Source organism: Ambystoma mexicanum, chromosome 12 (assembly GCF_040938575.1).
Source record: "Ambystoma mexicanum isolate Mex_15411 chromosome 12, UKY_AmexF1_1, whole genome shotgun sequence".
Lineage (NCBI taxonomy): Eukaryota > Metazoa > Chordata > Amphibia > Caudata > Ambystomatidae > Ambystoma > Ambystoma mexicanum.
Window position 1 is genome coordinate 692709160 of NC_090936.1, and position 23220 is coordinate 692732379.

At 50.5% G+C, this 23220-nt stretch overlaps 1 protein-coding gene across 2 annotated transcripts in view; it reads left to right on the top strand.

Moving 5' to 3' along the window:
• The window catches only part of GTSE1 (G2 and S-phase expressed 1), a 1052868-nt gene that overhangs the window by 760781 nt on the left and 268867 nt on the right, over window positions 1-23220 (top strand). For both annotated transcript variants that reach the window (XM_069629229.1, XM_069629230.1), the window contains exon 10: window positions 19433-19678. In XM_069629229.1, coding sequence (XP_069485330.1) covers window positions 19433-19678 — 246 coding nt within the window. The remainder of the gene's footprint in view (window positions 1-19432; window positions 19679-23220) is intronic.

The following is a 23220-nucleotide window of genomic DNA, read 5'->3' on the forward strand; positions in this document are numbered from 1 at the left end:
TATCCACCTGGAAAGTGGGCAAAGTGTTCTGCAGTGCAGTGTTTGGACGTTATTCCTGGAAAACTTTGCTGTTCCTTTAAGCAGCTGATACCCAGAAGGCACTTCTGCTTAAATACCGTCTTCCAGGCGGGAGCGGAAAGTGGGAAAAATGTTCTGCGGGGTAAAGCGGAGTGTTAAAGCTGACACGAAGATACAATAAGTGGCCCCACGCCGAGGCTGCTGCGCACGCCGCCCTGATTGGGGCTTCACCTAGAGCTGTTGGAGCTACATCTGCGTGAGTGAGCAAGCAAGGTGAATGAGGTGAGTGCTGACTGCGCTGAATAGTGGGGACATTTCTGGAACACTCGGGGCACCCGATTTTGAATTAGAAGGGCATTTTTATTCCACTACCCAGTCAGTGGAACTTGCCTCTCAGATCCACAAACTATGAAACATTTGAATCCCATGAGTACTGAGCGGGGCAGGGCTGGGTCACCTCTCTTGTCCATTGGAAGTTCAAATAACTGCACAGACGGTGTATTATGAACACACTGCCGTAGTTTCAGCTGCAGCCCCCGCCTATCTTGGGTGCGTGGTTATAACTGAGGCCACAACCGCGAAAGAACAGTTACTAACTGCTTCTTCTATTGACCGTTCGCAGGAGGTCGCTATCCCTCTGATAGGCTCCCGCCTCTATGCCCCTTAGTGGGCCCTGTATGCAAGGAAGCAGAAATAAGTGGAACCAATGATGTGCTACATATGGTTGAAAAACATAGCAGCTGTCTTAACAGCAGCGCGACAAAGTGCTGTTCTACACGGATACAGTACAGACCCCCGTGGAGATGAGGGTCGATCAGTGCTCGGGCCCGTGCAGAGAACAAATGGTTCCAAGAGGCCCCTTTCTAACAGTGATTCATCAGGGGATCCTCACAATAAAACCAGGAACATCGGCCCCAAAACCTTTCAATTCCTATGCAAAGGAGGTGAATGAGGTATCCGATGGTGCACTGCTCAAGAGTATGCCAAGTATGGAGGCGGTGAACTTGATCACGCTAGTGTCTCCTTGGCGCATTTCTGAATGCAATGTTAAGGAGACAATGCCGATTATGTTGGAAGAAGCCATATCTAGGACTGTCAGTGGAGCAAGAGAAATCAGTGTTGAGCCCTCCGGAGCCGTCTAGGGCCGAGAAGAACAGTCGGGCATCTATCAAATGCTGTCCTACATTTGGCCAGGGGGTTGTTAAAACCTCCTTAATAGCTTGCACCGTTCCCTGGAAAAACAGCAAGCACCAGAGTCTGTGCTCCAGTATTGGTGAAGAGAGGAGGGTTCTAGACGAGGAAGTGGACTTGCTACAGCCTAAAGAGTGCGGCAAAGGGCGGATAAAGATGTCTGTAGCTAAGGATGATTCGACCACACTTGCGGTCTCTGAGCAATCCTCAAGTTTGGATAGTAATAGGATGATAGACTTATCAATCACCATGGGTCCTTTTTTTAATAAAACTTAGATTGAGCGACCAACTGAAAGACAATACCACGGTACTCGCCATGCTGCATTCGAAGATCTTTGTCGAAGGCTTTATTACGGCTATTCAAGCTAATTTAGATACACACTCAGGACGTACAGCAAATGGCATTCACCGTATTTTGGACTCGAGTGTTCACCATCGGGCAGCCCAGATTCTAGTGTGTACCTAATGAATTTATCAACTTACTCTATCAGGCAGTGAGGATACTGCTGAGCGAAATATCAGATTTATGGCCATCACAGGTCATGTAGTGGAGTGTGCAAATTGGAAAGTGGGCAAGTTACAGGAGCAAATTCAACTGTTTAAGCCACTAAATGTCATAAATGTAAGAGGGGTGATTGCCTGAGTTCAACATTCAAAGAAAAGACGGAGATCAAGAGTTGTCGAATTTATCATTTAGTTCACAAGACAATCTTGGCCAGTTGTCGCCCTGGCAAGATGGACACTTTACCGGCTAGATCGGCAACAACTTGTGTATCCTTTAAAGGTCAGGAGTCTCATAAATCCACTACTCCTATATTTTCAAAACATTGGAGGAACGTAGAAGATCTCTCATTCAGAGTGAAGGAAACCTAAAAGCAGCTGCCCTTTCAAGAAATCCCTGGGATAAACGATAATGAGCAAAAAGCAGTAAGCCTAGCACACAACTTTGTGGAGTTTAGTGTGCTTCTGGAAAGGCTGCTGCATATAAATGACGGCGTGATCATGAATCGGGCCAATTTCTTGAGGCTGTTAGACAATCTCCTGAATCTAAAAGCAGACACCACTTATGATCTAAACTATAGATTTCCCAGAAGAGCGTTGTGATCGGGTGATTCTGCATTTGCCCACAATCTGTCGAAACCAAACTGCTAGAGCAGTACCTGTATTGTTAAAGATGGGTTTTGATCTACAGGAACTGACCACAAGAGCTGAGGTCTATCATGTAAACTCTAGATTGGATGGTCTTCATTCTAGAAGGGGCAAAGGGAGTGAAAATGTAACCTCCAAGGAAATATCTGAAGAGCTGGAGGTACAGCTTTCTGAGCCAAACTATTTGGGAAGTGGTGCAAAGATGGGAGGCCCAATGCTCACCATAACTTTGGAAAACGATGGAGCTCAAGCAGAAATTGCAAAATCAGATCGTCTTTCAGATGAAAATTGGAGTTGGTTGGCAAGGGCTCTGGCCTCCGGATCCAACAGAGCATAACAGCCCAAGAATCCAGAATCGAAGAGCTTAGCCATTGGATGTTGGAACACGAGACGTTTAAAACATCTGTTTGACTGTGGGGATATTGATGTGGATGGCCTTGATATCATTTGCCTTTGAGAAACCTCTTAGGAGGGTGCCTATACTTGAAGGCTTCACTGTGTACTTTAATTCGGCTGTGAAAGGAACAAAAGGAAGGCTGATGGCAGACCTCCTAATTGCTGTGAAGAATTTCGCTAATATGGAAGTCTGGGCTGCTGTCAATATCAAGCCCTACATTCAGGTAATAGGATTGAGGGGAGGCAACCCTGCCCTCTTAAACTGATCCTGTTCATTTTATACTGCAACAAAATGGCCCATGAGTGTGCCCATTTCCTTGAAGTAATGATGGATCTTGTGGATGAGGTACTAGAAATCTGGCCAGATCCTTTTATTATGATCTGCAGAGACCTAAAATACACTGTTTTGATAAATGCCTGATTGAATACACTTCATCAACAGAAGCGGAACTTGAAGGCCTGAGGTGGCGTGAAGATCTCCTACTAGGGAACGTACATATGCTCATGGAAGTACTAATGGGGATATTCATCCTGGGGCCACCTGGGGAAAGGGTATGGAAGAGAAAACTTTAGACTACTTTTTTTGCCTCTGAATAAACATGCTGGTCCATTTGCAGCAGTTGATGGTAATGCCTGCGAACAGAGTGATCATCAGATGTTGAAACTAATCTGTCTGCCCCAGTGTGCACAACGTGCTGCCTTCTACACAACGCCCTTGAAGGTAAATCTGGGATGTAACAAACTTGTGGTAAAGCAAGAATAGATCTTTTGACTAGGAGATAGGGAAATCGAGTGCACAGGGGCCGCTCCTTGTCTAGGAACCTGATTTGGACTTCAGCTGACTGATGTAGGACTTTGTTGAAAACAAAAAGGTACTCTCAAGACTATCATTTATACCTGTGCATTGTTTCGACAGAATAGTAGCCACCAAGAAAAAACAGCTAAATAGCAAATTGAGGCAACTAAAATAAACAAGGCACTCAAACCTTTGAGCGGTAGGAAATTACAGCAGACCTATCGCAACTGGGTTTGTGCACACAAACCGATGCTCATGCAACGAGATGCTGAAAATATGCTCAAGAGCATGGAGGCCAAAAATACCTCCACATTTGGCAATGGAAGAATGGCATAAACCGTCCACAGGAGGCACTTTCAACACAGTATCGCCAAAAGCTGGGAAGAATATTTCAGGGCTCTGTTCCAGTCTGAAGTGTCGACTTCGGATAAGAGATGTACTCTTACATCCCGTTCCTTTTCATGCAAACTGCATGGGAGTCCCTTCCAAGGGTCGGGAGACTGAACCTTTTTCACCAGAAAAAACCTTCTCCAGCATGGGGTCTGGCATGGATTCACATGCTCATGAATATTCCCCGTCGTCAGGCTGGGAATCCTGGGTAAAGAAAAATCAGTATCAGTTTCGTTTCTGATCTGTCTTTCGTAGTAGTAACCAATCACTGATCTCTGCGTTATACTGACCACAGCCAATGACTGCCCTCTACCTAAGCCCTGCCTCTGGCAGCCATCTTCAGATTTTTACCGCACGTTCAAGTGTTGGGAGTCCTCGTGCTTAGCTCTCGAGCTTTTACTGCGTGTTTCGCGCTTTTTCAGGTGAATTTTCACATTTTTTCGGTTAATCGAGCCTCAAGCTCCACCGTTTCTACTCCCGTTAACGGCTACCCGTTGCGGGATTTTCCTACGCCCCTCAAGGGTGAAGATTTAGTTGAATCAACTTCTTGGAGGATTCCAGAAGATTCGCGGCCTACTTCGAGATGGCCCGGGATGCGAGTTCGTCGCCCGGACCCAAGCTGTTTCGCAGCTGCCCTGGATGCGGGCTGCAGAATGTGTTTAAGGAAGACGAACATTTGCGATGCCTCTACTGTCTTCATGGGGACAAGACTCATGTAGAGGAGGACTGCCAGTTCTGCAAGAACTTGTCGGAGCGGACCATGAGGGACCGTTGATCCCATCTCGCCAGTTGGTTGGAGAAGGGCTCAACGGGTGAGAAGAAGAAGAAAAGGTCAGAGCGGGCTTCCAAGTCCTGTGCGGGCGCCCTGGCGACGGGGGCCCAACACCAGGCCAAGAGCCGCGAGTCCGCTTGCTCCGGGAGCGCTGAAAGGTCAGGCTCTTCGGTCGCCAGGCAGGGCGCACCTTCCCCGGCACAGTCAACCACGAGCCAGCGGTTCGGGGAAGAGGAAGTCCGAGACCCCGGGTAAGCTTCGGGAGAAGCCCCGTCCGATCTTGGAAGAGGGTGAGCGAGGCGTCGCCCCTCCCCCGAAGGAGAAGGCCCGGGACGTACCTAAGGTGGTGACGGCCCCTGCCCAGCAGGCAAAGGCCTCTATCGAGGCGATTGCGGCGACTCTGGCCAAGCCGGCAGAGACCCCGCCAGCGGAGACTGCCTCCGGGACTAGAGTTTCCCTGCCGCCAAAGAGGGAATCCATGATGGAAGAAGCGAGGGGGGGGGCACGGTAGCCTCCTCGAGCTCGGAGTCAGCCTTGGAGGAGGAACTGACCGAGGCTGTGAGGAACCTCGAGTCCAGTTCGAGAAGGTTCAATCCCGTAAGGAAGATCCTCGGGAGATAACCGAGGAAGACGACGATGGCGAGGAAGAGCAGCCTTCCTTTCCGGCGCAGCCGGAACCTAGGCCTCAGGATGGCTCGGCGGCCATTTTGTCTGCGATCCAGTCCTTATGCTTTGAGATAAGGACGAGATTCCCACGGCCCAGGCCGGAGGACCCGCAACCTGGCCTGTCGGGAAGCCCTCAGAACAAACGACGGAGGACCCAACCCTCTCCTCCGCTCGCACCCATAAGGACTACAGTTCCCTCCTTATCCTCCCACGAGTCGGGAGATGACGGTGCGTTGGGCTCGACGACGGGTTCTGAGGGCGACGACGACAGAATGGGTCTCCCGTCGCACAGGCCTCGCCGCCCGACGAGATTGGCTCATTTCAGGCCATGGTCGCCAGGGCGTCCGAATTGTTCCAGCTCTGCCCGGAGGAGCAGAAAAAGGAAGGTTTCCTCTAAAGGCCCGGGAGGCCAAAAGGAAGACTGTCATCGCGGTGCCTCTAATCGATGACATCTGGGAGGAGGGCCTGTCGGTTCTCAAAAAGCCCTCCATGGCACCAGCCAAACGGGACCGGTACGAGAAGAAGTACCGGGTCCCCGAAACCGCTCCCCTGTGCCTCAGGGCCCAGCCAATGCCAGACTCGGTTGTCTCGGCGGCGAAGAAGAAGAAAGCGGCGGGTTCAGGAGCCTCGACGTCGAATTCCCCGCCGGATGGCGAGGGAAGGAAGTTGGACGCCATGGGGCGGCGGCTCATTTTGTCGGCGGCGACGACAATCAAAGCGGCCAATGCCCTGGCGATCGTGGCCCGTTAAGACAGGGAGCTCTGGTTTAAGCTGGCCCCCATATTGGACTTCCTGCCGGACGACAAGAGGTCCGAGGCCCTGGAAATACTGCAAGAGGGCGAGGTGGTGTCGGACCACACCATAACGGTGGCAACCGACCTCGCAGATACCGGGTTCCGCCAGCTGGGCAACAGTGTTTGCCTACGACGACGGGGTTGGCTCCGGGCGACCGACTTCTGTCAGGACGTCCAGACCAGGGTGTTGGACATGCTGTTCGACGGCAGCAACTTGTTCGGGAAGGCGGTGGACGAATCCCTCCAAGCCATAAAAACGGAGACGGCCCGCGCCCTAGGAGCCCTTCAGCAACGACGGCCCTTTCGGAGCTCCGGAGGCAGACAAGGTGCCTCCAAGGGATCCAGCGGTGGCTCGTCCTACCGCCAGGCGGCACGCTCCTCGTCTCAGGAGGCCTACAGGGGTCGCGGCAAGCAGGGAGCGCCTCGCCGCCGTCGGCAAGCTGGCCAGGGCGGCAAGGCCACCACCTCCAAGCAGGACTGAACCGGCCGTGGTCTCGGGCCCCCACCGAAGCACCCCGGTGGGAGGCCGGCTGACGAATTTCGTCGGCGTGTGGAAGTCCATCTCCACCGACCGTTGGGTGCTGGATACCCTGGCAAGAGGACACTCTATCGAATTCCTGAAGAAGTGCCCTCACGTTCCACCTGTGGCCAGGAAGGAAAATCACGTCCCACAACTGCTGTTGGAAGTACGGGCGATGCTCAGGAAAGGCGCCATCGAGCTTGTCCCGAAGAGGCTCCGGGGTGTACTCAAGGTACTTCCTCGTCAGGAAGAAGACGGGCGGCTGGCGCCCCATCCTGGACCTTCGTCGTTTGAACAAATACATCAGATCACAAAAGTTCAGGATGGTCACCCTCCAGCACGTGCTGGGACAGCTGGAGGAAGGCGACTTTCTATCGTCGTTGGACCTGGAGGATGCATACTTCCATGTTCCCTTCCTCAAAAGTCACCGAAGGTTCCTCAGGTTCGTTCAGGGACGCCACTACCAATTCAGAGCACTGCCGTTCGGATTGAAGTAGGCCCCCAGGGTCTTTACCAAGTGCCTAGCACCAGTGGCGGCGCGGCTGCGCCTGCAGGCAATTCACGTCTACCCCTACCTGGACGACTGGCTCATCCGCTCAAGGACGAGGGAACTCGCCGTCGAACACACTGCGAGGACCGTCCAGCTAATCACAGACCTGGGATTCGCCATAAACTACCCAAAGTCCCACCTGGTGCCGTCGCAGGTGGCCCTGTTTCTGGGAGCGAAGCTCGATACAGTGAGGCGCCTGGCGGCACCGTCAGAAGAACGGACGAAGACCATTCTAGGCAAAGTGCAGCGCCTGCTAGCCACGGACATGGCCAGGGTGAGGTCCATCAAGTCCCTCCTGGGGATGATGTCCTCTTGCATCTACCTGGTGCGCCTCTGCAGACTACGGATGCGCCCTCTTCAAGAATTTCTCGACGCCCGTTGGATGCAGGCGACGGGCACCTTCGAAGACAGGGTCCCCCTCAACAAGGTGTTCCAGCGGGTCGATTCAGTGGTGGGGCGTTCGAGCGCACCTCACGGCGGGCAAGGACTTTCAAACGCCGGCATACCAGGAGATGGTAACGACGGGCGCCTCCTTGGAAGGTTGGGGCACCCACACCGGAGATCTCCACGCGAGAGGCACCTGGCTCCCGGAGGAGAGGCCCCTGTACATCAACGTCCTGGAACTCCGAGCCGTGTTCTGGGCTCTCAAATCGTTCCTCCCTTCGCTCACGGGCAAGGTGGTGCAGATCTTCACGGACAACACCACGACAGTGTTTTACATACGGAAGCAGGGAGGCACCAGATCCCCAGCCCTATCCAAGGAGGCACAGGATCTGTGGCACTGGGCGGTCACCCAGGGGATGTTCCTGGTTCCCTTCCACCTGGCAGGAGAAAGAAACACCATCGCCGACTCGCTCAGCAGGGAGCTGCGCGCGTGTCACGAGTGGGAACTGCACCAGGATCAGGTGAATCAACTCTTCCAACGATGGGGCAAACCCCAAATCGACCTGTTCGCAACAGCGGTTCGCCAGCAGGTTTCCCCAGCCGAGAAGCATGGGCGATGCGTTCTCGTTCCCCTGGGACAGCCTATACCTGTATGCATTCCCACCGTTGCTGTTGCTGCTTCGACTCATCAACCAGCTCAAGAGGTCCCGGTGCAGGATGATCCTCCTCGCACCGGCGTGGCCGAGGCAGATCTGGTTCCCGGACCTTCTGGACTTGTCAACGTCCCCTCCCATCAAGCTGTCGGCGGACGCGGACCTTCTCTCCAGAGAAGGAGGTGCCATCTTCCACCACGACCCGGCGTCGCTGAACCTGCAGGCTTGGCTCCTGCAGCGCTAGAGTTTGGAGGCTACGATATACCGGCCGATTGCAGAGAGGTTCTTGCAAAGGCCAGGGCGCCCTCGACTCTCAAATGCTACGGTCATGAGTGGAAGAGGTTCTCTATCTGGTGCCGAGCACAGAAGATCAAACCACTACGGATTACGGCCCCTCAAGTGCTGCCGTACCTGCTATCGCTGGCAAAGGCTGGGCTAGCCCATCCCTCCATTAAGATTCATCTGGCGGCGATCTCCAGATATACCAGGACCACAGGACGGACGTCCCTGTGGTCCCATCGACTGGTCAGAGTTTATGGAAGGACTGTTCCGGTCGTTCCCGCCGGTGAAGGCCCCTGCCCCGGCGTGGGAACTTAACGTGGTGCTGACCAGGCTCATGGGGCCCCCATTCGAGCCGATGCACTCCGCACCGATGAAGTTTGTGTCGTGGAAGACTGCATTCCTGGTGGCCATTACCTCCGCACGACGAGTGGGAGAGATCCAGGCCCTATCCTGCAAAGCACCGTACTTGACTTTCCATGCCTCAAGCGTGGTGCTTAGGACGCACCCCTCCTTTATTCCCAAGTTGCCGTCGGACTCCCATCTTAACGAGCCCCTGGTGTTACCTTTTTTCTTCCCGTCTCCTTCATCGCCGGCCGAGAGGACTTTGCGCTCACTGGATGTGGCTAGAGCGCTGAAGTTCTACGTGGACCGCATGAAGAGTTTCCGGAGGACATCACAGCTGTTCGTGAACTTTGGACCTGTGAATCAAGGGAAGGCTCTCTCGAAGTCTTCTATCTCCAGATGGCTCTCCGGCTGCATCATGCACTGCCACCGGTTGGCTAACCGACCGCTGCCAGGCCGTCCGTGAGACCATTCGACCAGCGCGATCGCTGCTGCTACGGCGTTCTTATCTGGTGTGCCCCTGCTGGACATCTGCAGGGAGGCTACGTGGAGGTCGACGCACACCTTCACGAGATTCTAGTGCGTCGATCGGGATTCCAGGGAGGAGTCCAGGGTCGGACAAGCAGTGCTGCGCAACCTGTTCGCTTAAGGTGAGCCTGGTGAGGAGGTAAGCGATGCTTAATGTTGAGTTTTTTGTATTGCTTAATGTTGAGCCTTTTGCCACCCCCCGTGTTTGTGTGCATGTGTGTACTGCTATTTATTCTTATATTCATGAACATGTGAATCCATGCCAGACCCCATGCTGGAGAAGGAACAAGTTACTTACCTGTAACTGTTGTTCTCCAGCATGGGTCTGGCTTGGATTCACATGCGAACCCTCCCGCCTACCCCTCTGCGGCTGTTCACTTGGTCATACTGCCACTTCACGTGCTACCAAATCTAAAGATGGCTGCCAGAGGCAGGGCTTAGGTAGAGGGCAGTCATTGGCTGTGGTCAGTATGACGCAGAGATCAGTGATTGCTTACTACTACGAAAGACAGATCAGAAACGAAACTGATACTGATTTTTCTTTACCGAGGATTCCCAGCCTGACGACAGGGAATATTCATGAGCATGTGAATCCATGCCAGACCCATGCTGGAGAACAACAGTTACAGGTAAGTAACTTGTTCCTTCCCCTTTAAATTTGGAGACGTGTGGGGGTGCAGCCCTGGGAGCATGCGCTGGCCTGACTCCGCCCTCCAGTGCCACACCTCTGTCCCCTTTTCCGCATCGACAGGAACGGGCAGAATTAACCAGCGCTACTTGGTTTGGCTTCGGCCATGTAATTCCACGAGCGGATTCTTCTGTCTTTTTATCATATAGGTACTCGGTCCTCAGGCGTCACGCTCCTGCCCGGGGCATGTCGACTGCCACAGGGTTCAGCAGGTGTCCATCCTGCGACGTTCTCTTCCCAAGTTTGGACCCCCACACCCTCTGCCTACGTTGCCTTGGCCCAGGCCACGGTTGGCAAGCTTGTACAGTGTGCAACGCCCTGTCATCGAGGTCTCTGAAGAACAGGCTAGCCAGGTGGAGGGAGCTCTTAAAAAAAATCGCCTGAAGGACTTAGTCAAACATCGATCCATGCCCAAGGTAGGGCCTCTGTTCTCCATTGCACCCCACAGGGGAGATGCCTTCCCAAGGACTCGCCCGCACGGGAGGGACCTCCCAGGTTCTACTACCAGCATGTACATTGAGGCCTCCCTGGCTACTGGCCGAGGGATCCTCTGACCCCTCCCGGTGACAGTGTTGAGGGACCGGAAAGTTCTTGTACTGGGTCTTCACCCGAGGGGCTACGCCCTTGTACCTGCAATAAGTCAGGGGGGGTGCCTAAACGCAGCTCTACCGGCCGCCTGGCCAAGGGTGTTACGCCAAAAAGGCCTCTGCCTGAGGAGCAGAGTGGGCCTCATGATCCACGAGGAGGCTAGGCCCAGCGAGCCGAGCAACACAACGCTGGCATGTGGTAGGCAGCTCGACAAGATGGCCGCTGTGCCGGACATCAGCTCCCGTCCGCACCAGGAACGTGAATTCGGCGAAGAACAAATGTCAAGGTGGGGACTGGTTTCAACTAGGTACATGGCCTACAGCCTATCCTTCATTTGCGCTGGGCAGGTTCCTGCTACGTCCCTATGGGCAGGGTATGCAGTGCCTCCAGCAGCTGCACGCTACTCAGTCTATATCCCCTACCACCCCCTTTAGCCTGTGAGGACAGGTTCTTTGAGAGGTTCTTCAGACTCATGAAGTCCCCTCGGATGGAGTGATCCTCAGGGATGCCATCAGGGAGGTGCTCCCGCCAATGCTTCCCGCAACTCTGGACCCTTAGCTGGCGCCCCCCAGCGCAGCCTGTACCGCCCGCTCCCAGCTGATTTCCCCAGGCGGTTCTGTACCTGCCTCCGCCACAGCCTCCGGCTCCGGTCCCAATACCCAGGCTCTGGCTCCAGCCACTCTTCCACTGCTGCAGGATCCTCCTAACTCCCAGGCGGACACGGACGATGAGGAGGACCCCGATACGCCTTTATCAGCCAAGGCCTTCCATGAACTTACACGGCTGGTGGCGTACCTGGGCCGTCCTCATCCTGTGGTCGAGCAACCAGCAGAAGGTGTCCTCGCAGAAGTCCTCACGCGATGCCCCTCTGCAAAAACGCGAATTACACTGCAGACTGATGTAGTCGCCCTGGCCAAGAAGGGTTGGCTCAAGACCCACCCTGCCCATCGGGTCAATCGACGCCAAGTACAGGCAGATGGAGGGGGATACTCTTGCTATCGGCCCATCCTCAGCCACACTGCTTGGTGCTCGCTGCAGCATCACTGTACTTCAAGCCTGTCATACTCTGCCTCCTCCTCGGCAATGCTGCTAGGCAAGGAGAAGATCTTGGAGGCGTATGGGAAGAAGCTGTATTCCAACGCGTCCTTGCATCTTCGCCAGGGCAACGCTGATGCCATGCTGGCGGCCACTAACCAGAGGTTATGGCGGGAAATTTCAGGTTTCCTCCCAGAACTCCCTACGCAGAGCCAATCATGTTTTAAGGCGGGACTGGCTGAGGCCAAGATGGTGGCGCAGGACATCATGGAGTCCACCGTGGCCCACCTTGACACCTCTGGCTGTGCCATCTGTATCGCCACAGATATGAACAGCCTGGCTCCATGCAACTAAATTCAACCCGGATGTCCAGGACCGCATATTAGACCTGGCGTTCGAGGGGGGTGACCTATTCCACTCCACCACACACCAGGAGCTGGACAAAAAGAAAAACTGCTCACGAATGGCCAAGTCTTTATCCATCCCGACAAAGACCACGCCCAAATTGTACACAGTCACAGCAGCGCTACGACAAGGGGCGTACATATGGAGAGTTCCTCTGCTTCCAAGAACGGAGGTCCAGGCAGCCGGACCACTCGCAGACTCCACATCGGCGTAAGCAACAAAAAGGGGAGTAGGGGGTTGGGGAGTAAGGGCTTTTTCCAGTTCCCCTCCGAAACAGCTTCTGAGGTAAAGAAGACATGACACGCCCCTTGTGTCTCCAGTGGGGGGGGGGGGGGGGAAGCAGGCTTGCTCTCCACATGCATTTCTAGTGCCAGAATTTCGCAGACCCTTGGATCCTCTCCACGGGGTACTGCCTACCCATCCCAGCCTCTCCTCCCTCCTCCCCTCCACTCTCAAGTTGGGACAGCAACTCTTCTGGCAGTGATCCAATCGCTCATAGTGAGCCAGGCCATGGAGGAAGTCCCAGACTCCCAGCGAGGCTTGGGCTTTTACGCCAGGATTTTCACCATTCAGAAAAAGAACCAGGCGGGCCTGAGAGTTGTGCTGGACCTTTCCACCCTCAACCTCTCCTTACCTCTACAAAAATGCAAGATGGTTACGCCAGCTTTTATAGTGGAGACATTGTGCAAGGGAGACTGGGTGTGCTCCCTGGATCTGAAGGACATGTACCTACACGTCCGGATATGGCATCGTTTCTTCCGGTTCAGGATCATGGGCTACCATTTCCAATACAAGGTCCTTCCTTTTGGCCTCAAATCGCCCCCAAGGGTATTCACCAGACTTATGAATACTGTGGCTGCCCTCCTCAGGGCCTCCATCTACCCATACCTCGACGACTGGCTCGTCAGGGCTACATCTCCGGAAGTGGTTCACCCCTCTTCCCATGCTCTTATGAACAAACTGTGCGATCTGGGCTTTTCGCTCAATCTCAGGTTGCAGCTGCAGCCCACGCAGACTGACATTCTTGGGCCTCATCTGGGACACGTGCTCCGAGAAGGTGTTTCCATCAGAGGACAAGATCACAGCCATCAAGAGGGCCACTACTCAATTCTTCAGTAGAGAGGTGGCCTCAGCCTGGTGGCACCAGCATCTCCTGGGTCTCTTGGCAGCGGTCCTACTAGCCGTCCCGCACACAAGACTCAGGATGAGGAAGATACAGCTGCACTTCACGGCATCATGGAACCAGGAGCGGGGCTCTCAATCCCAGATCAACGTTCCTCCATCTCTCCACGTGGACCTCATATGGTGGCCCAGGCACTGCAACCTACGGACGGGCAAGCCCTTTCGGCCTCCATCCCCGCAGGTCACCATCACCACGGACTCCTCTCTAGGGGACTGGGGAGCCACCCTGTACGATCTCTAGGTCCACAGCACATGGACCCGACAGGAGCAGGAGTACCACATCAATTGTTTGGAGCTGAACGCCATCTGGCTACCGCTCAGAGCATTCCTTCCACTTCTCGACCATGTTCTATGTCAACAAGCAGGGTGGCGCCAGATCCCCTCCACTGTGCAGACTGGCAATCAGCCTGTGGCACTGGGCCCTGGAAAACGACATCTACCTCAAGGCAGTCCAGCTTCTGGGGAAATCCAACATGGAGGTGGACAGGTTCGGAGTGGATAACTAAGAGTGGCAGCTAAACGACCAAGTTACTCAGGAGATCCTCATCCACTAGCAGCTGCATAACGCTTGCCAGATTGCCAGAGCCCTAGCGGTGTCAAAGATTGAATATTGCAACACACTCTTCCTAGGATCCTCGGAACAGAATTTAAAAAGGCTACAGGTGCTACAAAATAACTTGCTGAGAGCAGCACTTAACCTTCCTAGATCTAGCCACATTTCAACCATCAGACGGGAAGCCAACTGGCTTGCAGTTCGCGATATTCTCTCTCTGCACTCTGGCAATTACTCAAAAATGTCTGTCTAACTCGGCTCCCAAATATCTGGCAGATAAATTCAGCAAGTACCAACCTCCCCGTTCTACCAGAACTGCCCTAGCCAATCGCCTCGTAGTACCAAGGTTCAACCTAAAAACTGCAGGAGGTGCCAGCAGTCCAAGCAGCCAAGAGCTGGAATTCGCTGCCTCTCAGACTAGAACCATCCTTCAAACCCAGAGTAAAAAGCTGACTTACCGCTTCTCCCCAAGATCCCCCTCTGATGCCCGCTTAACGCGCATGCTGTCACTTGTTATGATCATCAGACCGAACTGTAACCACTGGTCTTCCTAGCTGTCGTCAACGTTTTATTTATGCCTGTAACGCTCATTTTCCAGTGCCGAGTTACCTCGGGGTTCAGAGCGCGATACAAATAAACAGATGGTCTCCCCAGGTGGATCTCTTTGCCACCTGGCACAACAAGAAGTGCCCTCAGTTCGCCTCCTGGCAGGCACATGGCCCTGGCTCCCTGGGCGACGTATTTCGCATTCAGTGGAACAGTATGACAGCAAACACCTTCCCGCCCATGCTGATTCAGTGATTTTGCAAGATCAAGGAGTCTTGCCAGCTCAACATCATTCTAATAGCTCCATGGTTCTCGGAGCTGCTCAGACTCTGAGATGCCACCGATTCACCTTCCGACAGGCCCAGCACATCTGTCGCAGCAGGGGAGGAGAGTCATCCACCCTGCACCACAGAAACTAGCCCTCACAGCGTGGTTCCTGAGCAGGTAACGCTAAGGCACCTCAGCCTCTCTGGAGATCATACAGGGCGCAAGGAGCAAGACTCCCAGGGACCAGTATAAAAGTAAATGGACCAGGTTCTGCCACTGGGCAGACTCCAAGGAAATCGACCCCCTGGCATGTACTTTGGACAACGTGCTCTTCGTCTAGGCGCATCTCGCCCACTCAGGCGTGCAGGTGGACACCTGCCGCACTTACCTTGCAGCCTTCAGGGTTTACAGGAACTCTGTGGAGGGGGTCTTCCCCCTCCTCCAGTCCAATTGTCAAACATTTGACGGGGCTTGCAAGGCTCTACCCGCCCATCAAGAGGCCACACCTCATGTGGGACCTGAACAGTCTTGGTTGCCATGGCGCACAAACCGTTTGAGCCATTGGCATCCACAGACATCAGGCTGGTCACCATTAAGACGGTCTTACTAGTCAGCCTCACCTCGGCTCGCAGAGTCAGCGAAATCCAGGCTTGTCATCTCACAACCATATACTTCCTTTCACAGGGAAAAAGTCCTGCGGACAAACCCAGCATTTCTGCCTAAGGTGCTGTCGGCTTTCCATTTGAATGAGGAAATGGTCCTTCCTATGTTTTTTGCTGGGCCGAGGTACGAGGCAGAGTTCTGCACTGCCTGGATCTCGGGCGTGCCCTGCAATTCTACCTTAACAGGATCAAGGGCTTCCGCAAGTCAGACGCCCCGTTTGTCATTTTTGGAGGTGCAAGACCAGGCTATCAGGCCTCCATATCCCGCTGAATGGTCTTAGCCATCAAAGAAGCATACGAGGGACCGCACAAGCTGCTGCCGGCAAACATGCACACCCAAGCATTCAGGCCCAAGGCAATGGCCATCGCATTCCAGCACCATGTCCCTTGGCAAGTCATAAGCAGGGCGGCCACATGGGCCCCACCCTCGGCTTTCTGCACACATTACTGTTTGGATGCCGGCTCTAGATCTGATGCGGCTTTTGGACAGGCAGTTCTCAGGAACCTGTTTGCTTAAGGAGGGTTTCCTCTCCACCCTGGGGCTATATTCAGTTGTAATCCTCCATTCAGTATGGAGGAAAGGGGACGGGACGTAAAAGTAATTAGATGTTACTCACTGTAGTCACTAACGTACTCTTAGTCCCCTTTCCTCCATATGTCCCACCACCCCCCCCCCCAATAATAATGCTGTCATTAGGCAATGTCAAATCTATTGTCAACGCGTCTATGGGGACTGAAGAGTGGCTCAGGAGGGCAGTTAGGGCAGCGCATACTCCTAGGGCCGCACCCTTGCGCGCCTCTTAATTTAAAGGGGAAGGTGTTTTTTTCTCGTGAGAAAGGTTGTCTCCCGTTTCTTGGAAGGGACGCTCATGCATTATGGAGGAAAGGGCACTAACGAACTAAGAGTACATTGGTCACTATGGTGAGTAACTTATAATTTCCCCAATGATTGGGGGATGGTCTTTTGAAACAACACGAGAGGAGATCATTGCCTGATTTTAACAAAGCTAGTAATTCCAGGTCCCCTGGCCCTGATGGAATGTCTAATGCTATGCTTAAGAGCCCACAGCAGTGGGCACCCTTTTTGTGGTTCCTTTTTGATTATATCAAAAAAGATAAGTACCGGCTTCTTGGAAAACATCAATCATAGTCCCCATCTTTAAAAAGGGTGACCGGTCCAATTATAGGCCGATTGCCTTGCTGGATGTGGCAGGAAAGGTCTTTGCCGCTCCGCTCTTGCAAGGCCTCATGACTGTAAGTGGGCCAGTATGGCAGCAGACCATCTGGCTTTGTGAAAGGAGTGGGGACGGCTCTCAAAGTTTTTCTGTTAAACATCCTGAAAAGCCGTACCAAAGAGAAGAAAAGCTGTAGGTTTTATCTAGCCTTCATAGACCTTGCCCAGGCCTTCGATACATCGACCAAAACAAACTATGGTCTAAGAGCTGGAATTGCCCGGGACGATCTGTTAGAAGCTACCAAGATCTTTATTCCGAGACTTCGCTACAAGTAAAACTGGATGGAAAGAGTTTACTTTCCAATTCAATCCCAACAAGGAAAGGCGTCAAGCAAGGCTGCTGTTTGTCCCACGCCCTTTACAATCTGTTTGTTTGTGTCTGATATCAAGAAGGCACTATTGAGTATATGAAGCTTTTCACCTAAAGTGGATGACTTCTCTATTGATGGGCTTCTTTATGCGGACGGCTTGGTCCTCATTGACCAGACCCGGGTTGGTCTGCAAAGACAATTGGATGCCCTGCAAGCCTAGGTCAGTGAAAATGGGTTTATGATAAATACCAAAAAATCTCAAATTCTGATCCTGCAATCAGGGAAAAGTGGAGTCCAGAGGAAAGGTTATTGGTACTTGAATGGTGAAAAGCTTTCTCTGGTTAGCTCAATGACTGACTTGGGGAGGGGAGTGGTCATCATGGAAAAGTACTGCAAAATCACTATAAAGCCCCCAATTCAGTTATACAAAATGAAGGTTCTGATTATTACCTATGGTGCTGAGGCTTTCTTTGGCCTCCCAATACCATCTGGCTGCACCTGGAAGGTTTATTTTGGAAGTGTGTCTTGAACTTGACTCAGGGAATGCCCATTCAAGTAGTTAGATTGGAGTTGGAGCTAAACTGCCTCTACTCTGTGGTAGTGTGGAAATCCCTGGCACTCTTCCTAAAATGTAGAACCCCTTCTCCACCGAGGTTTTGAGCTCTTGCAGAAGGCAATCTCGGAAGGAATTGAAGGCGTCTTATGAGAATTTACGAGAATGGGCGAACATCTGCAAGGAAATCCTAAAGAGCCTTGATGCTACAGAAGAATTGCTAATCACCAACCAATGCAAAGTAAAAAAAAGCTGTGGGATAGAGATTGGATTCAAGCACAAGAGGACAGATAAGCATACAATCTATTTGGGAGATTGTCCTCGGAAGCACAAGATCTTAATTCATTGCCAAAATATTTGGTCGGATTTCTGAGTAGCTACCATCGTAACCAGTTTATGCGCTTTCACCTAAATGCCTTTCCAACCAGAGAAAACAAGCTCATAGAGGACTAAGGATGGCAAAAAGATGGACTACCTGTAGTTTGTGTACATCTAAATCGGCAATTAAAACACTACAGCATTTGGTACTCCTGGCCTGCACTAACAAAACTGAGAACAAAATGGCTGGCCTCTTTTTATCCATGACTTTCCATCACCGGAAACAGACCAGTGGGGGCGTTCGATTGATTCTAGGGGTTTATCAACTACGGCATTGCTGAACTACCTAGGAGAAGGTTCTGCCCTTATAGGTCAAATGGAGTTTGGCAGTCGGGTACAGCAGCATAGAGCTCATGCTGACCAACCTGTGATGTGGATCTTGGAAGTTCTGATGTGTTGCTATTGATGTTGATTGTGCAAAAATAAACTTTTTATGGAAATTACTTAATAATATTGATTGGAATTTGGTAAAAGGTTGTATTTTAACCTCATGCTAATAAAAAAGGTATCCACCTCAGGTGAGGTGTCAAGTTACCACCTCCCTATGTAGTTCTGCTTGGTAAGAAGGTTCCATTGTGGCAACCGGTACGGACCAGCTGGATCCGAAGACAGTGGGTGAGTGGCCTTACCCCAGTGCACTAGAGAGCTCCCTAAAGCGCTGTTACAGCAGTCCTGCAGCCCATGCTCTTTAGAGTCCTCGAGTGCAGGCATTACCAAAGGTCAATAGGAGGAGATTACCCGATCAATATCAGCTATGATTTAAGGAAAAATTATAAACACCCTGGCTTAAATTATGATACACATGATTCAGCATCAGGTGTCTGGGGTAATAGTTCATAATGAACTCGACCCCCAAAAACATAATTTACCCACATGTTAAAACCCATCTATGGTGCTTTTATGGCACTGCCACATCACTGATACCTCCACCTTTCTCGGGGGATGTGAACGTTAAGCGTCGTATACGCAAGTGAAATTCGAAGGTTTATTGCGAACAGTTTTGATTGGCCAGTGATGGGTTTGCTGTGAATATGCTATTTAAAGGGTTCTGTTTATTTGTGTCCCCAATGTATAAATGGGGGCGGGGGGAATAATTCATATTAATTATGCTATTTAAGACGGTTTCACAGCATAAGAGGTGGAAATATTCAAAAGTATTTCAATCTATTTGACACCAATGCTGGACTACATTTACAGGTAAATTACATAATCATTCTTTACCAAGTCCATTTCTGCATCCTCGCGGACAGTTTAAAAAAGATAATTGTACGGGTTAAGGGCTGGAGCGTTAACACATGCTTGCATATAAGCAATCACTCACCCCTTCTCTAGTCCTGTCACCTCCCCATATAATCTGAAGCGATCAAGCAATCACACAGGTAACTGTTTAATTATTGAGCAAGGTCGTCGTCATTAACCAAATGGACTAGTTATAAACTAAAATTGAGTTAATGCTTAAACCAGATGTCCTCTAGCTGCTGCTTCTAAATATACCATTAAATTAATTAAGATGGGCTTTCTTCATTGCTTTCAGATTGTTTTATTCTAATTTTGTAAGCTTCATGTAATGGACATGATCTTTAAATGTTTCTCTTGTAGTGGCATTGCTGCGAGTACGCCTGTTCGACCTCAAGCAATTGGGACAAAACTAAATTCCAGTATTACAAGATCTATTTCGATGACCTCGAGTGTAAAACGTGCGTCTGCTTTACCTACTCCATTCAGCCGAAAGTTTAGTGGCATCCCTACAGAAACACCTAAAACTATACCAAGGTCGTTTTCTTCACCACAGCTTCTGGATCCACAACTTTACGAGACGTCCTCCAAAAAGACAAATGAAGATGGGTAAGCAGCTTGTATTGATTTGGGTTTGCAAAAAGTCATGATCACAAGCCTCAGATTCTTTTTGTTATGGGGTATATTGAATTAACATTTTCATTAGCATGAAGACTACCAGTTGCATTTATTTCCAACCTGGAACGATAGTGAGTTAGTAAAACAATTACATATTTTGCAATGTCGCAACTAAATTAGCCCACACAATAGTGTATGGTGTGTTTTTTAGTCCGATTATAAATGAAAAGGGTAATTGAAATGTTCGGTTCGTCTGCGCTTTGAAATAGTGAACATTTTGTTTTGTACATGTTGAATTGGCTGCAATTAAACGTGTTTTGTGAAAATAATTTGGGAGAAGAATACTTGAACATTATTATGGCCTGGTAATTGATCGGCCTAGTTATGGGCAAAGTCCAAAGTGTAACCTGAAGGCCATGCTAAAGGATGATGCGCACTTCTGTTGATCTTTAATCTAGTCTGTGTAAAAAAAAAAAAAAATAATAATAAAAGACGAGCATACTCGTCCTTAGCACTTAAGGTGTTACGTACTTTCAGGTCATGAAAATGAAACCCAAGATCTGAGAAATCATGTAACGTTTTCCAGTGGTAAGGCATACAAAACGCATCAGAACTTTGTATTGCTGCTCAGAGGCGTTGCTAGGGTATTGGGAGGGGCTGAGGGTGCTATAGCCCCAGGTCTTTTGGTTGTAGCCCCAGATAGAAGCTTAGGGGCAACACCCAAAAGGCTAGCTAGCCCAGAGTCCCTCCAGTCCCGACATTAGCTTAGCCCCTGATCTTTTCCACCCCTGCTTGGTTCTATTTCAAAGCGTGACAGTGGCTCATCTATACCCTCATATTTCCTTACATGCAAGTAAGCGATATGATAATACCTTACAAAAATGTAGCTGTCCTCATGCTCTGTTCAAAAAAGCTGCAAATCGGGATAATCCCACCTGCAATGTAATTAATTTTCATACTCGTTGTACACGTGCGTTCTTACTGTGTACCTATCTTTGAGTTTCACTGATTAGCATTTCCCATTAATTAACTTGTTGCCTTTAATCATCTATTCTATTGCATATTGATATTGAGCTTAATTTCTGGTGCGTGTTCACACACGTACTTGGGTGAATGTTATGATTCTTATCCTTCTTTCGTTGTAAGAACGATACCTTTCCTGATTCAGAGAAAAAGCCTTCATCTCATGTATCTAAGGTTAGCCCTGATCCCTCTCGGTCGATTGAAATAAAACCGAGAGAAGTTGATCTGAAGCAACGCATTTAGTATGCATGAAGTGGGGGCAGGGTACCAGTTTGTTTTTCTGTTGCACATAATTGAAAATATGACAATAGAGAAGAATTTGATGTTGTATGTTAACACTGAACTAATGGATTTTGACTTATAATTTGAAACGTAGAATGAATTCTCAGTGCATGCAAAATGGTTCAACCTATTTTCAGTACCCTTTGCTGATTATTTGTATCTTTTCACTTTATATGACTGAGTTTGGAGATATCATGGTAGGGTGTTTTAACTGGTATGATATATTATCATTTATGAATTGTTAACTCATTTGGTGTGTTTTGGTTCCATGTACAAACTCCTAAATCTGCTCCCTTTTGCCACTCCTTGATCGGTCATGAACCGAATGTACTTAGATGTGGGAGTAAATTAATGCCCAGATTTGAAATGGGCACAAGATGCCGAAACACTTATAATCAAGAGTGGCTTAGCCACAGTTGTGGTTTGAGATTTTGTCAGAATCGAGCAAAATATAATTAAAGCTTTAAAGTGAATTTGAAAACAACTGTGGCAGGCTTCTTTTAGAGACTACGTATTCTCATTTAGCAGAGGTTTTATTTTTTTCCCTCTGGTTACTCTCAAAAGCACGACACCTAACGATAAGATATTGAGAACTGAGTCGCTGGGCATAAGAGGTTGACGTACAAAAAAGAAGAAACCCTACGAACTGAATACTGTCCTGGATCAATTGTGGAGGGCCAAGGGTAGAATTACGTAGATTGAGAAAGAGGCTGTTGCAGTAGTGCAGCCTAGAGAGAAGCAGGCCTCTGGAGTCGGTGAGCTTCTGGGGGAAGGTGAGAAAAGCAACAGTACCTATAAGGAGGTGCACTGGAAATTGGACCTTCTTGCAACGTCCGTGATGTGTGGAGAGAAGGAGAGCGTGGAATTGAAGATGACCCCAAGGTTTTTTTGCCTCCGAAGGGGGTGAGGGTAGAGGGCCCAGGGATGCCGGCCAGAGTGAGATGGGGAAAAACGGGAGCAGGGGTCCCAATGAGAAGGTTCTGTCTTACTGGCGTAAAGGCAGAGATCCTTAGAGGTGCACCATGCTGGAGCTTTCTCACCATTTCAGGTACTGTCCTGCCTGGTCTCCCTTGCAACAGAATTGTCCAAGGTGTCCCATAGATCCTTGACTTTCTAACTGGGTTGACCTCAGACCTGCTAACTTTGCCTTTCTGAACTGATCCAACCTCTTTGACTTTTCTGCAAAGACTTTGAGTGCATTTCCACTGTGTGATCTTGGGCACATTCCGTCTTGCTCTCCAAGAGTGGGCCTGGCCTATGAACTTTTTGCTCTACAGTAGACCGTGCCTTTCTTGACTTGCTGTGGTTTCTTAAGTGTTGGTACTGTTATTTTCCTACTCTCTTTTCTCTCCCTTTTTAAACAAATTATTGGAGTGCCATCTACGCTTACGCGCTCACCTCTGTTTTGCTAAATAAGTGGTGTCTTAACCTAGACTTGTCGAATAATTAACTAGGGAGGTGTATATACTTAGTGACTGTTTGAACTTGCTTGATATATTAGTGCCAATGTATTTTCATCAGTGTTTTTAAATAATTATATACTTTAATACCAAATCTCTGGTCAGTGTTTGCTTGTTCTACTGTATTTCTGGCCCTATTGTGTATACTCTATATACTGCCTAACTCTTCTTGAGAGAAGTCTGACTGCTTGGCCACAGCTACCATGTAAATCTGGGTGGTGCAGACTGCTACCAATTGGGTTTACTGCTTACTCCTGTGGTCTTAAACTTTTTGCAGTGGTCCCTAAGGGAACAACACAGATTTCTGCCTAACAATTTCCACCTTTGAGCTAAAGCAAGCCTCCCCGCCCGCAACATAGCTTGGACCACTCGCGACAAGGGCAGATCCTACTCTTCCACGACCCACACACGAAGGAGAAGTAGAAGAGGCTGCAAGGGTAAATCGGCCCCCGTAATCTCCTTGATCCAACTCAGTTCAGACCAGAAAAACTGGGCAGAAGGGCAATCCCACCAGAGATGAAAACAGGGCCCCTGTTGACCACACCCCCTCGGGCAAAACGGGGAGGACCCTGCATACATTTTGGCAAGCCTCTCAGGAGAAAGATGCCACGCGTGCAGCATTTTGAAGTTCCGTTGCCGCTGTATACAGGGAACCCGAAAAAACGACCTTAAAAATGGCCTATCCATGTAGCTTCCCCTATTTCCCCCCCCTCCCCGCCCAGCCCTCCCAATGTTTCTTAAAGGGCTGCCTGAGCTCAACATCTGCCG